The sequence below is a fragment of the Colobus angolensis genome, unplaced genomic scaffold, assembly GCF_000951035.1.
Source record: "Colobus angolensis palliatus isolate OR3802 unplaced genomic scaffold, Cang.pa_1.0 Scaffold27, whole genome shotgun sequence".
NCBI lineage: Eukaryota > Metazoa > Chordata > Mammalia > Primates > Cercopithecidae > Colobus > Colobus angolensis.
In genome coordinates, this window is record NW_012115932.1 from 51,760 (window position 1) to 76,812 (window position 25,053).

At 38.7% G+C, this 25,053-nt stretch overlaps 1 protein-coding gene across 2 annotated transcripts in view; it reads left to right on the plus strand.

Moving 5' to 3' along the window:
* SGCD (sarcoglycan, delta (35kDa dystrophin-associated glycoprotein)) overlaps nucleotides 1-25,053 on the plus strand; it is a 426,477-nt gene that overhangs the window by 16,544 nt on the left and 384,880 nt on the right. For both annotated transcript variants that reach the window (XM_011947661.1, XM_011947660.1), the window contains one exon: nucleotides 803-991. In XM_011947661.1, coding sequence (XP_011803051.1) covers nucleotides 803-991 — 189 coding nt within the window. The remainder of the gene's footprint in view (nucleotides 1-802; nucleotides 992-25,053) is intronic.

Sequence of the window (25,053 nt, forward strand, 5' to 3'; positions counted from 1 at the left end):
TATTACTTATAATATATTGACAAATATTTTTTCTAATTTCTCTCTCTCTACTTTGCTTAGCATTTAACTAGTTCATCCTCTCATTAGCCTATGAACTAATGTTCACATTTTACTTGACTTTGATCCTCCTTCATGCTTCTTAAATAAGTTGCCTGATAATGATTAGAATTGCCTACCTCAAAAAGACTAACTCAGGGGGTAGTTAGGTATTTACTAGACTATCACTTGTTGAAGATTCCCAAATCAAGTGGGATTCCAGCTGTGTGTCTGCAAGGACCCCTTTTAAATCTGAAATAGAGGAGCAGTCAAAGCTGCCACTGTTGCCACTGACTGGCAATACAGAATGATTGTGTTCAAAATTTCTTAACCCCCCAAATAAACTGCCTGAATAATATTTTTATATTACTAAGGTGGACTGCTGGGGTTACCTTATTTTCTTCAGTCATTCTAAATTTTTCCTTCAGTTTGGTAGGTCTTTGAGCATCTCCACCAGAAAGATGTTGGAATTCTGAGTCATTTGGAAAACGGCCTCCTAGGAGTCCCTTTCCGCCCAGTATGTGTGCGACTGTGGCTGTATCAGTGCACATCAGAAGTCACGGCTGTGTTAAATGAGAAGCCTCAAGCTAGCATCCAGAGAAGCCACTTTTGTCCAGAGGAAACAGATTTTTAGAGTTGTCGGAGGGTGTAAATGTAGACAGCAGCCAGCCATATCTCTTCATCAGTTGATTTTTTTTCCTTTATTTTTTTTCTCTTCTCTCAGCGGTTTAACGTGAGTGCTTCTCTCTCGCCTCGTTTATTTCAGATGCCTCAGGAACAGTACACTCACCACCGGAGCACCATGCCCGGCTCCGAGGGGCCACAGGTGTACAAGGTGGGGATTTACGGCTGGCGGAAACGATGCCTGTATTTCTTTGTCCTGCTCCTCATGATTTTAATACTGGTGAACTTGGCCATGACCATCTGGATTCTCAAAGTCATGAACTTCACAATTGTAAGTAAAACCATCTAGGTTTGTTTAGCTCTCTTTGCGGAGGGGAAACTTGGGGCAAGATGATGAAGGAATGTGGAAAAGTGATGTTATTACAGTAGGACTCAAAAGATCTGTAACCTCGTGTTTTGATGAAAGAGCATTTCTGTTCAGATCAAATATGGGTATTGACTTCTATCTAATCTCAATTCTTCAGGGGCTAGTAATCCAACTTAGAGATATTTCCCTCCTTTAGAATCTCCTGTGTGTTATCCCTCCATTTTAATAACAGTTTCTGTAGCCTGTAGCTTTCAAGCACTTTGATTAAATAATAAAGAAATAGAGCATAAATTCGAAGTATTAAGTTTTCACCAATTGTAGTGATTATAAAAGGTTTTTTGAAGTAGAGAGTTGAAACATTTGAGTAAAATTATACTGTGAGCATTATCTATCTAAAAATTTTAACTATTTATGCTTGATTATCCATCACTCTGGTTAGTTACGAATATCCTCAATTTTTCAGAGGATGATCCTCTTTGCTACTGGTCTGGGTAAGACAGAAATTAGAGGAATGTAGCTGTGGTTCTTTTTTTTTTTAAGAATTGGGGTTTATGTGTCTTCAGTAAAACTCTTGCTATTGGTGTTTGGGGTCACTGTACGGACTGGACATTTACTGTTGTAGTTCAAATGAAAAGAAAATCCTGGGAAAATGACTTTTGGAGTTATTTAGAGGTTTTATAACTAGAAATTCTGATCTATACTAGCAATGTAAGTAGTCTAACTCATTAATGAGGAAATACTGGGCAGCAGTCTGCTGTATTGAGCATAATTTCTTATCTTGTTCTGATGTCAAAAGTAAGTAATATAGATTGGCAATAAAAATAACTCCCAGGTCAGGCACATTGGCTCATGCCTAATTTCCAGCACTCTGGGAGACTGAGTCAGGAGGATCACTTGAGGCCAGGAGTTCAACATCAGTCTGGGAAACATAGCAAGATCTCATCTTTGCAACCCAGCAACAAATAACAAACCAAAAAACAAACCACATAACAAACAAATAGGAAAACCCTCTTGTTTGATAAATAAACATGACCCTTACAAAGTAACAGTAAAGTTTTCATGTGACAATCCCAAATATCATAGTGGATATTTGCATTTTCTAAATTACAAAATTCATTTTGATCCTTGACAACCTATGCATAGTCACACTTTCTTGCCTTTGCTCATACATTTTCTTCTGTTTAGAGTGCTTATCTCTGTCTTCCCTGTCTGGTAAAACTTGTCTTGATACTCCTGTGGTTCCATTTGTGTATCTCTTATTATAGTTACCACTCCAGATAATAATTTTTACATGTATTTCCCAGACAAACTGAACTTTGAGAAAGGCAAAGGCTGCGTCTTTTCTGTGTGTGGCTTTGTCCATCACTCATGCTAGGGTTTCTTGGTGCTTGACTTAATTAGGACTCCATAAACCAAGGCTACAGATACTGCTTCAGGCCTCAGAATGGCTCACTTTTTAGTATTTGTGGTAACAGTTAAGAAACTATAAAAACAAAAAAATTACCTTGATGTTACAAATTTCTATCTTGAGGGGAGAAAATAATTCAATTATTTCTGAAAAATTTTTCTTTATTTATGTATGTATGTATTTATGTATAGGCAGGGTCTCACTTTTTCACGGAGGCTGGAGGACAGTGGTATGATCATAACTCACTGCAGCCATGGACTCCTGGGCTCAACCAATCCTCCCATCTCAATCTCCCAAGTAGCTAGAACTGCAGACACACACCGTCATGCTTGACTAATTTTTAAATTGTTTGTAGAGATAGGTGTCTCACTATGTGGCCCAAGCTGATCTCAAACTCCTGGTCTCAAGCAGTTCTCCTACCTCAGCCTCCTACAGTGCTGGGATTAGAAGCATGAGACATCACGCCCAGCTAAGAGTTCAGTTCTTTTGAAAAATGCAGAAAATCTTCTATATTGCAGTAGTAACTTTGGAAGATTTTATGGTCCGTTTCCATGGAGTTGTAGGCATCCAAGGTAATAGTTCTAGAGTATTAGAGCACATTAGCTTCTGTTTCTGAGTTAGATTCAATCAGTACTTCTCAACTTGGACTTTACTTTTTTTTTTTTTGAGATGGAGTCTCACTCTGTTGCCCAGGTTAGAGTGCAATGGCGCGATCTCGGCTCACTGCCAGCTCCACCTCCCGGGTTCATGCCATTCTCCTGCCTCAGCCTCCTGAGTAGCTGGGACTACAGGCGCCTGCCACCACACCCAGCTAATTTTTTTTTGTATTTTTAGTAGACATGGGGTTTCACCATGTTAGCCAGGATGGTCTTGATCTCCTGACCTTGTGATCTGCCTACCTCGGCCTCCCAAAGTGCTGGGATTACAGATGTGAACCACCGCGCCCAGCCTGGACTTTACTTTCTTTAAAGACAAGCAGAATTCAGAGAAATGTTTAAGCAAGAGAGCAAGATGTAATCAGATTTACATTCTAGAGAGCTTGCATAGGTGAGGAAGCAATAGAATGGGGAAAGTTTGTTAGAGCTGAGGGCTCTGGAGGATGCCCTGGGTCCATTCGGCCTTAAGTCCCAGTGACCACGATTGCCATCTGTCGATGTGCATGTTCTGCAATGTTCTTAATTTGTATTTCAAAAACTTGTAAATTAGGAAAACTTCTCTGTTGCAATATTAAGCAGGTGAATACTGAAGTTAGGACAGTAGCATGGACCTTGCATTTAAGGACATTTAAAAGATGGCATTGATATACCTTGACTTCTGGTTGGATGTAGGGTTGAGGGATCAGAAGACATTTTGGAAGATTTCTGGTTTTAGGATGGTGAGATGGCTGGGTGGTGGGGCCTAAAAAGCAAAATAGAATTTATTACTTTTCCATGGAACTTGGCTAGTACTCACGTATACCTTTACTCCCCTATTTGAAGCTTTTCTCTTAATCCCTTATTTTTATGATTTTTTACCAAGGCTGTCACGAATTTAATTTGTAGAACTTGTAAGATTTATGGGTAGAGGAAGTGGAAAATATGAACTGAAACTTTGATAACTGTGATATTATACAAATACAGCTTCTAGAGGGTGTTTTATCTGGAAAGCTTAATAGAAGCATATGTAAATGTATATTGAGCACCACTTATATGACATTAAGGTAATAATCTATGTGAAATCGGCTCCTTCCTGTAGTTAACTAAATTGATTGCAAAAGTTGAGAGTCCTTAAAGCTTTACCAAACCAAGTACTTACTGAGGTAAGAATAATGCTGTCATTAGCCGTAATTGGTGCTTTATAGCCATAATGCATTTGAGCAAATAGAACTGAAGTGTTAGAAAATTGGTCTTGCCCTGCAAGTTAAAAGCATTATTTTCTATCAATCACAGTATAAAGGATATTCTTTTAGAATTATAATTCTCTTGCACAAATAATAATTTACTGACAGTGGAGATCATGGGGAAAAATGAAGTATTAAGCAATGTTATATTGGGAAAGAGCGAAAAAAAAAAATGAGATAGCAGTAAAGCAGTTTATGAAGAGATTTAAAAATTTATGTAGGGGAAGTCCTAGCCAGAGCAATCAGGAAAGGGAAAGAAAGGGCATCCAAATTGGAAAAGAGGAAGTCAAACTCTCTCTGTTTGCTGATTACATGAGCATATACCTAGAAAACTCTAAAGACTCCTAGATCTGATAAACTAAATTCAGTAAAGTCTCAGGTTACAAAATCAGTGCATACAAATGAGCAGCACTGCTATATACCAACAATGGCCAAGCTGAGAATCAAATCAAGCACTCAATCTCTTTCACAATAGCTACAAAAAATTTTAAATACCTAGGAATATACTTAAGGAGGTTAAAAGATCTCTACAAGGAGAAATAAAAAACGCTATTGAAAGAAATTGTGGAAAACACAAACAGATGGAATAGAAAACCAACCCATGCTCATGAATTGAATGACTCAGTATCATGAAAATGACCATAGTGCCCAAAGCAATCTACAGAGTCAATGTACTTCCTATCAGAATACCAACATCATTTGTCACAGAATTAGAAAAAACATTTCTAAAATTCATATGGAACCAAAAAGAGCCTAAATGGCCAAAGTAATTCTAAGCAAAAAGAACAAATCTGAAGGCGTCACATTACCGGACTTCAAATTATACTGCAAGGATATAGTAACCAAAACAGCATAATACTGGTATAAAAGTAGGCACATAGACCAATGGAACAGAAGAGAGAACCTAGAAATAAAACCTAATATTTAAAATCAGCTGATCTTTTACAATGCATACAAAAACATAAATTGGAGAAAGGACACTCTCATAAGTGATGCTGGGAAAATTGGATAGCTACACGAAGAAGAATGAAACTGGATCCCTTTCTCTCACTGTATTGAAAAAAATTAACTCAAGATGGATGAAAGACTTAATGACCTGAAAAATTCTAGAACATAAAAATTCTAGAAAGAAAAACCTAGGAAAAGCACTTCTGGATATTGACCTAGGCAAAGAATTTATGACTAAGACCCCAAAAATAAATGGAACAAAAACAAAAATAAATAAATGGAACCCAATTAAACTAAAAAGCTTCTGCACAGTAAAAGAAATAATGATCAGAATTGACAGATAACCTATGGAGTGCGAAAAAATATTTGCAAATTATGCATCTGACAAAATGACTAATATTCAGAATTGATAAGGAACTGTGAGCAAGGAAAAAAAAACAGGTGATCTCATTAAAAAGTGGGCAAATGGCATGAATAGACATTTCTCAAAAGAATTGATATAAATGGCTGAGAAACATGAAAAAAATGTACAACACATCTATTCAGGCAAATGCAAATTAAAACCACAATGAGATACCACCTTACCCCAACCAGAATGGCTATTATTAAAAATAAAAATAAAAAAATAGATGTTGGCATGGATGTAGTGAAGAAGAAATATTTATAGACTGCAGGTGGGAATGTAAATTAGTACAATCTCTATAGAAAACAGTTTGGAGATTTTTCAAAGGCATAAAAGCAGACCTACCATTCGATCCAATAATCTCACTGTTGGGTCACTACCCAAAGGAAAAAAGTCATTATATCAAAAAGACCTGCATATGTATATTTTTTGCAGCACATTTCACGACTGCAAAGATACAGAATCAACCAAAGTCCCCATCAACAGACAAGTGGATAAGGAAAATACAATATATATCACCATCAGCCATAAAAATGAATGAAATAATGGCTTTTACAGCAAGTTGTATGGAACCAGAGGCCATTTTTCTAAGTGACATGACTCAGGAATCAAAAATCTGATACCACATGTTCTATTTGATAAGTGGGAGCTAAGCTATGGGTATGCACAGGCATAGAGAGTTGGTATAATGGACACTGGAGACTCAGAAGAGGAGAGGGTGGGAGTGGGGTGATGAAGGATGAAAAACTACCTGTTGGGTAGAGTGTACACTACTCAGTGACAGGTGCACTAAAATTCTAGAGGTCACCACTATATTATTGATCCATGTAATCAAAAACCACTTGTACCTCTAAAGCTACTGAGGGAAACACACACACACACACACACACACACACACACACACACGTAGGAAAGAGTGATTATTTTGTATGTTTGGGTTGTTCAACAATTTGAGATTTGGGAAAGCTCACACTGTAATCAAACCCCCTGTGTAATGACGAACTATAAGAATGATGTCATCTGTGTTTGTGAAAACTTGGTGATCTGTCCAAGACAGAAAATCTGGAATTCTACTTTTTTGTCAGTCTTGCATTCTGTACTGTCCCCAAGGATACATGCTGGAAGAGACTTTCCAGTACAGCAATCTGGACAAGTATCTTACCAAGTTTTCTTTGTCTCAGAGGTAAATCAGAAGAAAAGTTATTTTGCTTTCCTCTGCTCTTAGCAGAAGATTCCAGTATTCATTACTGGCAGGAGATTGAGACTACATATTTCATTTTCCCCATACATTGGAGAGTGTGTGTTTTACCCATACTGTAAACACCCACAAATAGACCTTAGTTTATCACACATTGTGCTTATACAAAGGAGTTAGTATTTATTAAATGTCTCTTCTGTGCTACTCACTGTACATGACTCTTAAAATCTTTTAATTTTCATAACTCTACCAATTTAATATTGTTATCCCCACTGAAAACCCAAGGCTCAGAGAAGTTGCGTGACTTGCTGAAAGACAGCTAGTAAGTGAAACGCTGGTGTTTGACTTCCTGTCTCAACCTTTCCACTACACTGTATCTCCTCCTCCAAGCTGCAATAATGATCTGGCTCTTCAACAGAATCGTGAAGCTGGAAAAATAGCCTGTTATCTTTGCCTGTCCTGTGTCATAGGTCACTTTCATCTGAGGTACCCAGTGACGTTTTCTGTTTAGAGTAGTTCCCTGGTAGTTCTGAATGTCTGGTTTTTATCTAATTTCTCTTTGTTCTGTAGCTGAGGACCTTCTCCTTGCATTGTTTCCACCTTGTGTTTTGTCCATTTGTTGTGGTTGACATAAGCATTTAGTATAAACTTAATATCTACTCATAGATTGGTGAAGACCCAGTGAGTTAATTCATGTGAAGCATTTTTAGCAGAATCTGACACATAGGAAGACTCAGTATTGACAACAGAAAGTCATGAGAGACTCTTCAGGACAGAACAGTAGTTCAGGGCTCAAACTCTGGAGACAGACGTTCTAAGTACAAGTCTGGATTCTGCCTCTTACTCAGTGATTTTGGATATGTTTCTCAACCTCTCTGTGCTAATACCTACCTCATAGGATTGTTGCAAAGATTAGAGGAAGTGATAAATGCATTGTTTAGAGCTTGGCACATAGTAAGCACTTTATAGAAGTGTTTGCTGTTGTCGTAGTCATCGTCATCATCATCATCATCATTTATTGCAGGCTTACTGTGTGCCAGGCACTATGCTGTTGCAGTTACAGTTTGCAAACATTATCTAACTTAATCATTATCCAGGTTGCTACTATTTGGATACCAACTTTACAAGGGAGAGAGTGGCTCAATAACTTGATCTGAGATCACACAGCTATAAAGCCTCAGAGTAGAGATTCAAACCCAAGCAGTCTGACTACGGATCCTGGTCTGTTAGCTAGTTTGTCATATTGTGGGGCATTGCACAATGCCCTGAGCATCAGAAACTGGATTCCCAGCCCTAACTGGCCATGAACTACATTGCCTTTCTCTTCTGGAACCCAGGATAGCACTAAATGCATTGGACTAGATGTCATCTCGGGTATCTTCCTGTTTGGACACTAATTTTTGTCATTTTGTATTTCCCTAGGCTGTGTGAAGTCTCATTCTAATAGAGAGTTGTTACTTTTGCTAGTGCATTCTACCAGCCCAATCAAAATAACCTGGCCTCAAAGACCTTCCAAAATACTCTAGTATTGATCATGTAGACAATGATTTAGCACAAGTGGTTATTAAGTGGCAAAACTACAAAAGGCTTAGGAGTCATCAATGGATGGCATGATATCTTATCCCGGTACCTGTAAAATTAGATGAAATAGGAACCTTAGGAGTTACCTCATCAGACATCCTTATTCTGCAGATGTTGGAACCAAAGTGGATAGCAAAGTTTTCTGACCGAACTTGAGCACCCCAGCTACTCTGGAAACTTCTCTCAGTAGCAGGGATTATTCTCTATACATTGTTGTAGCCCTGCTCAGTGCCTGCTATTCAGTAGGCTTTCAACATGTGTTAATTGTAGATTGCCTTTTGCAGACCACACATATGAGATAATGGATGTCAAGTATCTGATCATGCTGGTCACATGGTGGGACCTCAATAAATGATAGCTACCTATACCTGTAGTTATATAGATCTCCTGATGTCTATTTTAGTTTCTATTCATTAATATTATAAAATCCAAACCATCGTCACTTGTGATCATGTCAGAAATGAATTTCTTTCATAAAACTCATACAAGACTAACTTTATAATGTTTTCATATGATGCACATAAAAACCCTATGAGGTAAGTGCCGTTGTTACCCACACTTGACAGAGGAGGAAGCAGAGGCTCCGAGAAGTACAGTAACTTGCCCAAGGTCACACAGTCAGTGAATGATGAAACTGGGGTGGATTTCAGGGAGTCTGGCTCTAGAGTCACTGCTCTTCTTCAGTACACAATGCTGCCCATTTTTCAAGGGCTATTTTTCATGAAGACAAATTGAATTTGTTCAGTGGAATGTCTAAAACATGATTTATTTACCCTGAAGTAAGATAAAGATCCACTGAGGGTCAGAGGAAGGCATTCTAATGCTTGTAAATTGGACACATTGTAAAACAGTAAAAGCCAGAGAGAATGGCCAGCGTGTTCCGTAACTCAGGACGCTGACACATCATCTGTTTTGGGAAAGCTCATGGAACCGACCCAGTCTTACCCAAGTTAAGGTGAGTGAGGATGCCTATAAAGTACATGGTAGACACTTAGAATATGTTTATTGAATAAATGAAAGGGAGAAAATTTTGAATAGGCAGTCACTTTAAATTAAAATGTATAAACATGGGTTAATAGAGCTTTATATGACTTCTAAAATGAAGTATTAGTTGATTTATTAAGGTAGACAGATCATAAATGAGATGAGTGCTTGAATTTGATTATGAAAAGTTTTTTTAATACAGACACTCCCTCTGTGTATCAACTACCTGCTACATTTTAATTACATGGGAAAGGAAGGGTAATGATGGAGTGTGAAATAGATTAAAGGCAGGAGACTTCATCCTAGTTAATATACAGATTTGCTCAGTAAATGAGTGAAAGTGATATTATTGGCTTTAGTTATACTTTTCATTTAACACTGTTAATATATTGTGAGTGCGAGTAGCATCCACTTCAGAGCAGTGCCAGCTTAGCAATTGGGGACTTGGAAGTGCTTCCTATACTGAGAAAATCATGCTTCCATCTCTCAGTGCTTTGACTCTGTGGTCACTTTTAATCCATTAGCTCAATCCATCCATATGAAAAATTGCCAAAATGTTTTTTAAAAACACCATAAAAATTGTAATGCAGAAAAACAAAAAACAAACATTTATTTTTATTCCGTGGTCAGTCCTAGGATATGGCTCTCCAATGTCCTATTTGGTTTGAAACTTTCTGTGTTTTATACCTTTGTGAGAATGTAAAGCATCAAGGATGATTTGGGTATCATAATTACTGCAAATAACATGAATCAAAACTGCTATAAAGTTGTACAATCTATTGGGCATATTTGCTTCAATTGAATCAGTATTTCTTAAGCACACAGTTGAGTATACTATGCTTTGTGTAGGAACTACAGATTATAATAAAACAATCCTATACTTTAAGTACTCATAATGTACTAGGGAAGAAAACACATATATAATTTTAATACTTTCTACAAATTACATATTTTAAAGAAGTATCAAAATTGTGCAAAGAATAAATTAGCTAAAGTTAGAGGACACTGAAAGACTTCTTGAGGTGTGTCTTCAAGGATGAATAAGGCCTTTTGTATGGTGGTGAAATCAGAGAAAGCAGTGTGATTATAGTCTGGAAGCTGGTAAGTTAAACTTGATTGGGGAGCCTCAGGCATAATGGTTTTAGTATTGAGAGCTTAGGCCACTGGAGTGGAAAGAGGGGATGGGGAAAGATGAGAATAGGAGCTGACACGAGTAAAGTCAAACAGCCTGCGAATTGTAGACTTTGGAGAGGTCAAACTGAAAAGCTTGAATTCCGATTATAAAGAAATTACTGTGTAACTTTATCCTATTATTTGGACAATATTCATGACCTTTTCCACTTACAAGAGTTTTCATACAACCAAAGTTATTTTTATGTCCTAGAATTGAGAGGAACAATGTTAGAAAATCTCCCAGGAAATATTTTTTGTCTCTGTATATCATACATAGCCATTCACACCTGGAAATTTTAGTTCTTACTGGTCATGTTGCTTTGACCTCTGAATAACTCTCAGAAATCTGAAGTTGTGGCCACATCGCAGGGATCTGTTCATGCTGACTGAGTTACTTAGCAATCATAAAGGAGAAGTAGCAAATCCCAAGGGCATACTGCCACTGAGAACTTGCAGGTCAGTCCTTCCATGGTAGACAGGGGTGGGGTTAGATGATTCAAACTATAGAAAGAACTAGTAAATATGAGGTGGTTTCCCATCAGTTGGTTTGCCTGAGAATCATTAGTTAGGATTTCTAGGCTCAGAGTTGTTTGTAAATAGTCTTTCTAGAATGGCATTGTCCACTAAGGATTTAAAATTAACATTAAAGACATCTATTTAGTCACACTAGCCACATCACAATGTTCAACAGCTACACATGGCTAGTAGCTGCCGTCTTAGAACAGATACAGATCATTTCTATCATCACAGGAAGTCCTTTGTTTGAAAACTGGTCCAAAATCTACTGTTCTACTTCTTAGATACATCTTGGATGGCATGGTAAGGCCTTTGAACCAAAAAGTTCTTTGTTCCTAACCATACAACAATTTTTGCCTTTCCTTCCTGTGCCCCAGGCACTTTCCAAGACCTAGAGCCATGGGATTAAGGTAGGAAAACAAACCAAAACCATTTTAATATAAAAAGGAGAAGAAATTTTCTCATAATCTAATTAACAGCCAGTATAACGGCTATGTTTTTAAATCAGCTTTGTACCTTTTCGATGCATTCATTCTGTCTCCTTTCTTCCTTTCAATATTCTTAATTGGAAAGGTCATGAGACTGTGCTAGATTTTTCATCTTGCCTATGAGGAGCAAGGTGGACTTTTGTTGGGTGAAGAGCTGTGTTGAGGAAGGAGTTGCAGAGACTGTTTCTGAGCCATACTCTCCCAACTTGTAAAATATACAGTTGGATCAGATGATATATAAGGTCCAACACCCTTAAATAATTTTTGTTTTTCTGTGAGACAGTGTCTGACTATGTTGCCCAGGCTGGAGTGCAGTGGCGTGATCCCAGCTCACTCCAACCTCTGCCTCCCAGGTTCAAGCAATTGTTGTGCCTCAGCCTCCTGAGTAGCTGGGATTATAGGCGTGTGCCACCACGCCTGGCTAATTTTTGTGTTTTTAATAGAGATGGGGTGTCGCCATGTTGGCCAGGCTGGTCTTGAATTCCTGACCTCAAGTGATTTGCCTGCCTTGGCCTCACATAATTTCTGTGTGTGATCACTGGGTCCTCCATATTCCCTGACCCAGAGTGAGAAAGATGGACGTCTTTTTACCTCTAGAAGTGTGAGGGTGTGGTGTGTATGTTTGCTCACTCTGTATCTGCTTAGCCAAAGATCCAATATATTAAGTGCCAGGGAGTATATCTTATATGCCTTTTTACATTTCTAATCTTCATTCACTTAATTATTTAATGAATAATTGGTCTGATTATCTATTGCTACACAACAAACTCCCCCAAAACTTAGTGGCTTAATACAACAGCAATACTTTATTTTGCTCATGATTCTGCAGCTTGGGCAGAGCTCAGGGGAGATGGCTTGTCTCTTTTCCCTGATGTCTAGCACCCTGACTGGGAGACTCAAAGGCTTAGGGTATCTCAACAGCTGGCACTGGAATCATCTCCAGGTGTGTTTACTTACATGTGTGGGTGGTTGATGCTAACTGTCAGCTGGGACCTCAGCTGGCCAGAACACCTACACACAGCTGTTTCCTATGGGCTAACTTGGGCTTGCCCTTAACATGGTAGCCAAACTCTAGAATATGTGTTCCATTTAAAGAAGATGGAAGTGCACAGCATTGTTATGACCCAGACTCAGAAGTCAGATAGCATCACTTCCACTCTACTCTGTTGTAGGCAGACACAAAGTCCTGCCTAGATTCAAGCAGTGGGCACATGGGCTCCACTTCTTCATGGGGGAATTGCAAAGTTCTAGAGGAGTATATGGAATGGGAGATTGTAGTGGATTGAATAGTGGCCCTCCCACATTATGTGCTCCTAATCCTCAGTACCTGTGAATGTTACCTTATTTGGAAAAAGGGTTTCATCTAAATTAAGGATCATGAGATGAGGAGATAATTCCTGGGTTACCCAGGTGAGCCTTCAATTCAATGACAAGTGTCCTTATAATGATGAGGCAGAGGAAAATTTGACACAGAAGAGGAGGAGGCAATATTATCAGAGAAGCAGAGGTTGGCGTGATGGGGCCACCAATTAAGGAATGTTGATAGCCACTAGAATTGAGAAGAGACAAGGGATAAATTTTCATCAAGAGCCTCTAGAGGGCTTGGAATTCTGGCTTCTAGAACTTTGAGAAAATTTATATTGTTTTAAGCTAAGAGTTTTATGGTAATTTGTCATGGTAGCCACAGGAAACTGATACCGAGATACTGCTATGGCCCTTTTAGGAAAAGTACAATCTGGTGCAACAGTACCACCACCATCAACGCTATTAAGCATGCAAACACCACACCTTGCAGTGAACATTGTTTGGACAATGTCAAGTGCCTGGCTTTGTAATCTCTTATTCCTCACAATGACCCTGTGAAGGGGACTATTATCTCCTCTTTCTATGTAAAGAAACTGAAGCACAGAAGGCTTAATTCACCTGTCCAACCTTTTTATCTAGTGGGCAGCCAGGTCAGTATATAGACCAAGATATTTCTAACTTCAAAGCTTATGCTTTTAACTTTCTCTGAAAACATTTACTGTCAAAAAGGTAAATGAATGTCTCATAAACAGTAATGAATTTACTTGCATAATGTTCAGTGGCAATGATGGTCATTGTAGAGCTAGGAAGAGTGAGGAATGGACATTTTAAAACAACTTCAGTATTGGCTCAGCCATTGATGACTCAAGCGCTTTTATCCTCATGAGTAATTGTAAGGGGTCATACTAATGACATAGCTCATGCCTATGTTAGAAGAATCAAAATTGTGTTGCTTTTGAGTTACCTTTGTGCTTCACTTATATGTATTTCACAGTTACATGTAAACTGCTTGTTGCTCTGGTAAATAAAGTTAAAGAACAGGAAAACAGTTCTCAGTAGGAGGGCAGCCTTTCCATTTGTCGGAGAATCCTCACTGAATGCTTGTGTAGATAAAAATTACACATTTTGACCGGCTTTTAATTACCAGCCAGCTTTATTAAGTGGAGTACTTCCTAGGTCTCATGCCTAACATGTACTATGGTCAACCCCCCAACTTTAGAATAAATAAGAATGAGCAACGGATGGCAGAACTCAGCAACATTGACTTTCTGCAGAATCAGGCAAGTCACTGAGCCAACGTCCATGAGGTATAGGGTTAAAGACTCAGTACATTCTGGTCCCTTAGCTAATCATTCAGTTTGGGTTGGTCAATGTCTAGGAGTTTTGACCATTATTACACGGGGCTGTCATCTGCCATGTTAGGTAACCATGTTTTCTCTCTTTCTCTCATAATCTCTTAATTACATGATAAAATAGGAAGTATTGTCCCTAAAACCCAAAGATAGAGGAAAATTATCATTTGGGTCACTCAATCACTCACTGGATTAAATCAGCTTTGTGCCATACATAGTTGCTTGCCATTTAATAAATGAATGCTTTATAGTTCACATAAGCAATTTCAGGTAGTCTGAACTGAAACCTGCATTGCAATTCTTGGCAGGGAGGAGAGAGCAGAAATAATTTGTGTCTTGTTCATTCACCAGTGGAAAGCCTTGTGCTTCTGACTTATTTCCTAGTCTCAATTAAGTGAATGGTTTCTATTGGAAATCCTCACCTCTTCAAGTCAATTATTACCATAATTATGATGTATTGACAGCCTTATGAATGAGAAACAGTAGTTTCATTCAACACATAATTGTTGAGTTCCTACAGTAGGCCAAGGACTATACTAAGTGCTTGAGATATGAGAGTGAAGAAGAGCAAATGCCGTTCCTCCCTCATGGAGCTATCTGTCTAATGGAGGAGGGATTGGAATTACTAACACAATCAAATAAATGTAAAAGAAGAGTCAGGATAAGTGGATGGTGTAAAGAAGGCAGGAAGGGGTGATTTGGCATAATTGAAGAGGGGCTTTCAAGTCAAGATGATTGCACAGATGTTAAAAATGGAAACTGAACAAAGGAAGCCAAAGTAAAACGAAGAAATGGCCATCTAGTAATGTTGTATATGTATCTGCAGAAAATCTGGTGTTTCCTCTAGGAGAGGAGTTGACTGGTGCTGGTGGTGGGTGGGGAGACAGGTGGGAGAGGGGTGGAAGGCAACTTTTCCGTGCTACCTTATGCTGTTGAACATTTGGTGAGGAGAATGCACTTATGTAACACTTGTGGGCTTCAAGAAAAATTTAAAATAAGAAGCTAACAGGGAAGAGAAAAGAATCATAAATAGAAGTAGGGACAAGTCATGGCAGTTGCTTTCTTAAGGACTATTTGGCTACCTTGTTGGTATAATTGGGGACCTCACCTGTGAGGATAGAATCAGACTATAATTACCCATACTGAATACAAATACTTTATGCGTTATGAAAAGGAAACTGGTTTATAACAAGTCTTTTGCTTTCTTCTTTGGAGCTGGTTTATAACAACTCTTTTGCTATCTTCATTGGTTCAAAACAGTATCTGGCCACTTACAGGTACATCAACATTGACCTCAGGATTCACAGGTTGATTATTGTCATTAGTTAATAGGATAACATGAATTAAGGGTTTATTCTGTGCCAGGTATGATACTGAACATGTAACATAGGACATATTATCTCATCTCTGTAACAGTCCTAGAAGATGAGTCCTATAATTACCCCCCTTTTCCCAGCGATGAGGAAATTGAGGCTTAGAGAAGAGATCAAGTCACTTTCCTAAGATTGCAGTAAGTCACAGAGCTGGGATATAAAGCCAGCCTAGACCTAGAATTCCTAACAGCTGTTGCACACATCCTCCCTGATGCTCTGCAGTCGGAGAAGATACTGTCTTCATTCCTCAGAGCTCTTAGTTTCTACGCTTATGGTGTTATTAAGATGAGTCAGCAGCAGGGCACATGAAGAATGCTGATGGTCTCCAGTATCCCTAAGATGCACTCATTTCTGGAACTTTCTTAATGCACACATATGAAGATGAATACTTATTCACAGCTGGTGCTATACCTCCTATACAGCTTACTGAGAAATTGTTTTCTCTTTGTGTTTTCTAATGGACCTTATTGATTCTTTTCTGTCATATTGTACGAATCACCTATCGAACTTAGAAAGGTTAAGAGGCCTCACAACTGGTAGACTTAATTATGCTGGAGCAAATCCTCTCAGTTCAGACTTCTCAAATTCTTGGTTCATTTTCCATTTGACTCTTATTGTCCAGGGTTGCCCTGATTCCACAGTGCAAAGTGATAGTGACAGGAGGCAGCCAAATGTCCAGGCAGACGGGGGTGGGTCCCCAGTGAAACCCCACCTCCAAGCTGAAGACAGTTTAAAGCCTGAAAGTGAAGCTACAACTCAAATTCTCAGATCAAATTGAGAACTTGTCTTCCCTTTTGGTGTGTTTTCCTCTGATTGATCCCTACCCTTCACCTATTTTACGTACACTTACCCTTTCCTAATTGGTTTTTGTTTGTTTGTTTGTTTGTTTTTTGACAAAGTCTTCCTCTTGTCACCCAGGCTGGAGTGCAATCATGTGATCTTGGCTCACTGCAACCTCCGCCTCCATGGTTCAAGTAATTTTCCTGCCTCAGCCTCCCAAGTAACTGGGATTACAGATACCTGCCACCATGCCCAGCTAATTTTTGTATTTTTAGTAGAGATGGGGTTTCACCATGTTGGCCAGGCTGGTCTCAAACTCCTGACCTCAAGCAATCTGCCTGCCTTGGCCTCCCAAAGTGCTGGAATTACAGACCTAATTGGTTTTTTATCCTGTTGTGTCCACTTTTGAGTGCTGTCTTCACTTTAGCCTTTATTGCATACTCACAACCCAATAAGCACACACTTCCCATCCTGTGCCTATAAACACTCCAGACTGAGTCGGTAGAGGGAGAGATGGCCAGACTTTGAGGAGGTGACTGGACTTTGGAGAAGAAATAGCCAGACTGTGAAAGAGACAGCCTGACTTTGGGGGAAGACGACTCACCCTTCCCATCCCTTCTCCAGCTCCCCTTTCTGCTGAGAGACATTTTCATCACTTAATGCAAATCTCAGCCTTCACCATCCTTCAGTTGTCTGCATGACCTCATTCTACTTGGATGCCAGACAAGGGCTTGGGGCCCACCAAGAGTGGGTACCCAGAAAGGTGGTCACACTGGAACTTTGATCTCACCAATAGAGGGCAACTGCCCCACGTGATGAGGCAAGGGGCCAGTTGAGCTGCTAACACACTGCCATCCAGAGATGGCAGAACCAAAAGAGCACTGTAATGCTTCGGGATCATGGGCACCATAACCTGGGTGCTGCTGCAGGCCCCACATGGAGCTTGCTCCTGCTGGTGCCTGGAGTGCCCAACAAGAGCCTGTACTTGCTTGTTCATGTACTCCCTCCTGCAAGGGGTTGAGCATGGCAGGCAGGCCAAGTAAATAGGGCACCCCTGTTGCAAGTTCAGCAAAGGGGCCAAGAAAAATCCTGCATTAAAAGGATGCTTCAGAAAAATCCTGATGTGCCAGACAAATGTGATTTTAGGAGAGAAGCAGTGCAATTTAGCAGGTTTTGAAGAAGACAGACCTGGAAGCCTCTGCTCTGTTACTGATGACCTAGATAATATTGGCAAAGTACCTAACCTTCTCTGAGCCTTCCTTTACTCATTTGTGCAAGCGAGATTAACAATACTTGTGTTGAAGAGTTGCAATAAAGATTAGAGATAACCAGAAAGTAAAGTATGGTAGACACCCAGTGCTAGCTGTTATCCCTGTCAACTTAAAACATTTGGAGAATTGTCTTACAAAGAGGAAAATAAGATTCAGTTGCTAAAATTCAGCACACAGTCATAAGCCCATGTTTAAAGGAATGACTAATAGAGTCTTAAAAGCATATGTAACTTGGGTGTTGCTGAAAATCATCATTACTGTAAGAAATATAGTGACTCAAATATTTTATATGTACACATTATTGCTGATTCAACTTAAAATAGGACTCTGTGAAATACAGTAAACTATAGCTATTCTGGTGGAAGAGCTGGCCTATAAAGAGGTAAACTAAAATAATTATTGGTTGTGATGTGTCCTCTGAAGTCTACAGAGAGAGATGATAATGTGAAATTGCACCTGGATTACTTTGGACATGGATCAGCATTTGCCTCTCTGGAAAGGCAAATTTTAGTAGAAGCCTAAAGGAATGATAATGAGACAGTCATGGGAAGAGCTGGGCAAGATTTTAGGCAGAAGGAGAAGGAAGTTCAAAAGCCCTGATAGAGAGAGGGCTTGGAGTAGGCAGTCTATGTGTAGTGGCAAGAAAAGGGAGTTGCCATTCAGATAGTCTCCACTGTAGGAACACACACCCTAAGTAGGAGCCAATTGAGGAAGCAACACACATGTACTTGAGTCTCCACACTGCACTATGTCATTCATGAGAGGCATTCTGACCTTTTTTGACTTATTTCTGATTTGTATGGTGTGATGTTTACATCAAGTGGTTCAACATCCCTGCCTTCATGGAAACCCTCTTTAAGGCCAATATTCCAATTTGTCAATAAAGATTGAGTGTTCAAATGGTTTAGAAATAGCATTTGAGGCTGGGCACAGTGACTCATGCCTGTAATGCCAGCATTTTGGGAGGCCCAGGTGGGCAGATCATGAGGTCAAGAGATTGAAACCATCCTGGTCAACATGGTGAAACCCCATCTCTATTAAAAATACAAAAATTAGCTGGGAGTAGTGGCGTGCATCTGTAGTCCCAGCTACTCGAGAGGCTGAGGCAGAAGAATCACTTGAACCCAGGAGGCAGAGGTTGCAGTGAGCCGAGATCGAGCCACTGCATTCCAGTCTGGTGACAAAGTGAGACTACATCTCAAAACCAACAAGCAAACAACAACAACAACAACAACAAAAATTAAAAAAAAAAACAGAAATAGCACTTGATAGCATAATTACTGTGAACTTAGTGGCTAGCCTCTGGGATGGACCACTGTAGAGAACTTTCCCAATAAGGGATACTTGGGAGCAATTCATGAAATAAATTCTATTTGCTTTATTCAGAGTCCACAGCAACCTTCAAACATTGTAAATGGGCTCCACTATCTAATCAGAGAATTATAGCAATATATTAATTGCCATTTCTGATTATTTGCATTTAATTAAGGGGTACTCTTGAGAAAATGAAGGACGGCATAACCTCAAAATATGGCTTTACATCTTGGATAATTGACTATAATTTCTGTCTTTGCAGGTTTCCCTAAATTGTTTTTCTCCAGATGGTTTCTAAAATCTATGAGTTTACCTTTTTTTTTTTTTAATGGGTGAGTAGGGTTTTCTGATAAATGCTTATATGGTTTAGTTTTTGCAGCTAAATTAAAGCTTAATTAGTCAAAAATCCAGATCTGTGATGTGTTTATGAAGTTTATACAAGCATAATTAATTTCAGTTAATTGCACAAATAGCTTTCTGTGTAAACAATAACCTCTTCACTACTGACCTCTAAATGTCAGATTTCAGTTTATCTACATTTCTAGCCTTCCATGGTAACTCACATATTTCTAAAAGTATTATTCTTTCCCTTGATTTATGACTTTTATTAAGGGAGTCAGTGATTACCCCTGCTACCCACATTTCATGTTTTGAAAATGTAGTGAAAAAAAGTATAACATTGCTTTTGTTTTGATGGAAGCAGAAAAATAATTTAAAATATGATTTTGGTATGTTCTCCTAAGTTTATTTCTTCTCATAATGTTACCTAGGTTTTTTTAGTTTATTTGAACGACAGCTGAAATTACATTGTTCAGCTAAATGTCAAAAAGAATAGCTATTATTTTTTAAATATCCTGATTGTTTCTAGGATTTCTGTTCCTGAGAAGAATAACATTACTGTAAACTGAGCCAGATTCTCTTGCTGTATAAGCTGTTGCCTTTGCAGAGAAATTTACAAAGCCATGCTTAATTCTAAGAAATTATTCTCTGTAAGCATGCCTTCACTTTTGATTGACAATTAAATTTTCTTATTAGTTCCCTTATTTCCCTAATAAATCTTACATATAGATTGAAATTGATGAATCTTGTCTTTTTCCATCCTCCTTGCTCAAGGGAAAGGGGATGTCATCACTTCAGGAGCTCTTTCAGAAGACCCAGAAATGTCTTTCACAGGAGCACACAGAAAAACTCACTACCTGTCACATTGGCCTGACTGGAGTCACAATTCCAGGTCTGGATCAATAACTGTACCCAGGGAATGTGATTATGATCATTGGCTTGGTGGTCTCAGTCACAAATCCCACACCTAATACCCAAGGCCTCTGGGCTGTGCAGGGAGGTATGTGCAGCAGAGTGAAAATGAGTCATTGCAAATGAAAGAGGAGGGGATGCTGGGAAAGCAATCACAGATCTATCTCTCAGAACTGAATGTACTGAGTTACGCTGGTATTATGACAGCAGAAGTCTGGGGGAACCTCTTGACTTTAAAGCGACTTTTGCCTCAAAATGGTCAGTATATGTGAATTTAGAATCTGTGAAGTGTTCTTCCTCACTATATCTCTCCAAGGTTCATTAACAATCAGTCTTACAGAACCAATTCAAAAGGACCATGTTTTTAGTGCCTATCTTATTATTAGCTTCAGGGCTACATTTTTAAAAATGCATAGTGAAATCCATGAAATACTTAGCAAGAATACTTTGCAAATTTGGCTTTGGGGGCAGTGCATGGGTTATAGGCAGAAGGAAAAATATCTGACAGTTGCATAAATTGAAAAACCCTTAGTCCATTTCTAGGCTGCAGCTACCTATAAGCAGTTGAAAAAGGAGAAATCCAGTATGTGTGTGACTTTCAAAGATTCTTAATGGTTCAATACCCTTTTAGTTTCGTACACAGACTGTAAGAAGGTCATTTTTCCCTATGTGTATGAAGTTGGCCTCCCTCCCTTTGTGGGGTTTTTGCTCATTTCAGAGGATAAGAAATGAGGACTGGCTATTGTTAGTGACAGGACAGTGCTTTAAGAATAATGAGAGTCACTCCTCCTTTTCCCTAAAGATTGGTGAGGCAAAAGTACACACTGGCTTGGAAACTTTTTCTAAATAAGTATCTTTACTATTTTATCTCCAGAACTGTAGAGAGCTTCCTTAGGACGTTTGAATTATGGCATGGGCTTTTTCACAAGCTATGAGACCTTGGGCATACTACCTGTTGCCTCTGGGCATCATGATGCATGTTGGTAAAACAGAGAGTTGCAAGAGCATACTCAGATAGCTTTTATCTCTAACATTGTACACTTCTACAATGGAGAGAAGTTTAAAAAGGGACTTTTGATTTAAAAATGGCAGCCTAAAAATGTGCAACTCAATTTAAAAATGGGCAAGACTTGAATAGACATTTCTCTAAGATGTACAAATGGTCATCAAGCACGTACAAAGATGCTGGAAATCATAGTCATTACAGACATGCAAATAAAAAACACAGTGACTTACCGCTTCACATACACATCCTCACACTCTCTTTACATACTAAAATGACTGAAGATGAAATAGAATGAGGAATTATCTATTATAAAATACTAGAAATTGCAATCAATCTTTTCCCAGACTCTGGGAGGGGTCTTCGTGAACCTTCAAGGTTTAGGAAACTACATTAATGGACACAGTTAAAGATAGTATATGATATGCTTTCAGAAACGGGTCATTTCCTTCCCTGACCAGGAGTTCTTTAGGAGAGGCTTTATCTTCTGACCTGTATTTGTACCCTGGATGCAAAAATCCAGTGTCAGTAGCAACTGGGAAGATGAGCATTTTCTCTTCTTTCTGCATGGATGTTGTTTTTGAGTCCATCTGCACTTCAGTTTTCTTTCCCCTAAAGGAATACACATACATATGCATACATATATGTAGACACATACATATACACATATATACACGAAAATATTTGTGTATCTGTGTATGCATAAATATGCCTATAAATATGGACATGTATGTGTGTATGTATACATACCTATATACAATATATACGTGTATATATACATACCTATTTACATGTATTTATACATATTGCATGTGTATATGCATGTATACATACAGTAAATATATACACATATATTTAAATGTACATGTAAGTATATGTATGTATATGTATACATTCATATATACATATACACATACACATGTGTATACATATACATATGTATATACATGTAAATGTGTAGATATGTGTGCATAAATATGTACCTTTTATACATAAGGTTCTGTAAGCAAGAGAAAGTACAAGAAGACATGAGTAGCCCTGCAACCTGGAAAATGTTCTTAATAAATTTCATGTGTTCAGAACGTCAAAAGACAAAGGTCTTCCTGACAACCTGAAAGCAACTTTGCAAATGTGAGGGCATTCAGTCAGCGCCCCCATGGGTGAACTGTGCTGCCGAGAGCTGCATCGTACTGGGATAAGTTTTTCCTCCTTGCTGTGTGAAGAGAGGGCATGTGGAGTCTACGGAAAAATACTACCAAGTGAGGAAGAGGAACATCATCCTGAGTACTTGAAGAAAGAGCGCTCTGATGAAAACAATTCACAAATCAGAAGAAAGGTTTAGAAAACTGAGGTCAGGTGGTGGTGGAAAAGGGCAGAGTCGTGATTTCTCCATAGCAAGAGTGGAAATTCGGAAGGACAGATCAGGCATAGACAGAAAGATTTTAAAATCAGGAGAAATCACCCAGGAAACGTACAGGTTCTAAACAGGCAGTAGTCAAATTAAAACCCACTTTGGAATCAGCAAATAATTTGTATTGAGAAAAAGTAAATTAGCTAAGTGAAGAATAAGAGGAGGTGCTTTCCAGAAGAAAAAAGTAAAACTGGTTAAAGAAATACATATGATTACTATGGAGGATGGAGAATGAACTATAGAAATTCCTAAGAACTGTAGAAATTCTTGAGGAGGAGGCTAGAACTGGGGCTAACATAGCAACGATACAACGAAGAACATTCTTCTGAACTGAACCTAGTGTAAGTTTTCATTGAAAGTCAACAAAGTGAATGAAAAGATGACCACACCCAGATACATCCTGGCAAAGCATATGTTACCAGTGTAAAAAAAGAAAAATCTTGCAAACAAAAGTCATGCCTATCAAAGAATTCTCCTTTAGAATAAAGCAGAAAACAATAAAATAGACACTTTTGAAGGGAAAAATGAATTCCAAGAATGTTTTAGTCAGATAAATTGTTCATCTTCTATAAAGAAAACTAAGATGCTTTCTCATGTATTTTAAGTGTCACAAAACAACTTCTACACACTCAGTTTGTGCCAGCCAACTAATAGCTAAATACAGAATAGCCCCAAAATTAGAGAGTTGTGGTATAAAATGACGGGGAGGTAAGCTCTGGAACTATTAACATATGAAAAATTTCTAAACATTTTCTGCAAATTATAAAATGCCAGTTGTAAACTGTTGAGAAAAGGCATAAGATGTTTATCTAAAATTCAGTCTCTAAAATGCCAGATTTACATCCACAAAGGTGAGAAAGGGGTAGAAAGAGGATGCAGGAAAGGGCATGGAGATGTGAATTCTGCAAAATGATGTGTATTGTGTAGGAGCAATTTAAAAACTACCTTTTCAGTCTTTGATAGTAAGTAAAATGTAGATTGAATTAACAAAAAATACCTTTATGTAGACTGAATTTAAAAAAAAAAATACCTTAAGGGGTATATGTTTTCCAAACCTTGAGAGGAAAGGGTAGGAAATTGCTATTCAAAAATAATAGAAAGCACAAAATAGAAGCAAGTTTGATGTGTATTCAGATTCATTTTTTAAAAAGGCTCTATCTAATTATATGTTAATTCTAACATAGAATCAGTCATGTAGTTTTGCAGCATATTGGAACGTACAGAACAACATTTAGGTGTAGATCTTTGACCCTGAAGGGATGTTGACAATCTAGCCATTCCTTCCTATAGTATGGAAGGTCCTCTCTGAATTATTCCATGTGGCAGCCCTGTGGAATGGTCCTAACCACAGCCAGACGGAGAGTTAGCAGAGGCCCAGCTATAGCCCAGCCTCACTGATGATTATGCCTGCTGCTTTCAGTTGTGGTTGTGTTGTAAGCTAGGTGGTTGTTGGAGGTGACATACAAGCTTGGTGACACAGCACGAACATCGTGCCAGGGATAAATTGAATGACTATTTGAGCTAGATTTGACCTTCAGCAATGTTGTGAAATCTGTGCCCTTATGTAGAAACTATTTGTTCATAATTTCTCAGCATTTTCCGTATTTTTTTTCATTGAGGAGCTTCCAAAGCATACTAAAACCTAGCCTAGCCTTTACCTTTCCAAAAACTGGAGTGCTTATTCAGTATCTTTAACATAAACAGTCTGTGCTTGCTTTTTATTATTATTATTATTTCTATTTTTTTATTTTATTTTTTATTTTTTGAAGTGGAATCTTACTCTGTCACCCAAGCTGGAGTGCAGTGGCCCGATGTTGACTCACTGCAACCTCTGCCTCCTGGGTTCAAGCAATTCTCTGCCTTAGCCTCCCAAGTAGCTGGGATTACAGGTGCCTACCACCATACCCAGCTAATTTTTTTGTATTTTTAGTAGAGACCAGGTTTCACCATCTTGGCCAGGCTCATCTTAAACTCCTGACCTCGTGATCCACCCACCTCGGCCTCCCAAAGTGCTGGTATCACAGGCGTGAGCCACTGTGCCAGGCCTGTACTCATGCTTTTTAGCATATTATTGTGGTTATTATATTCTACCTCATGACATGAAATATCTCTTCCAGAAGAAGCCTCTACCCTAGGAAGCAAGAAGACAGGATTTGTTGTTGTTGTTGTTGTTACTTGCAGTACATTTCTTATTCTGTCAAGGCTTCTGTAGCTTCATTTTTTTTTAATGGCAGTACTTCTGGACCATGGACCAGTACTGGCTAGCAAAGCTTCATCTGTATTTATAGCCACTCTCCATCACTTGCATTACCACCTGAGCTCCACCTCCTGTCAAATCTGTAGTAGCATTAGATTCTCATAGGAGCACAAACGCTATTGTGAACTGCA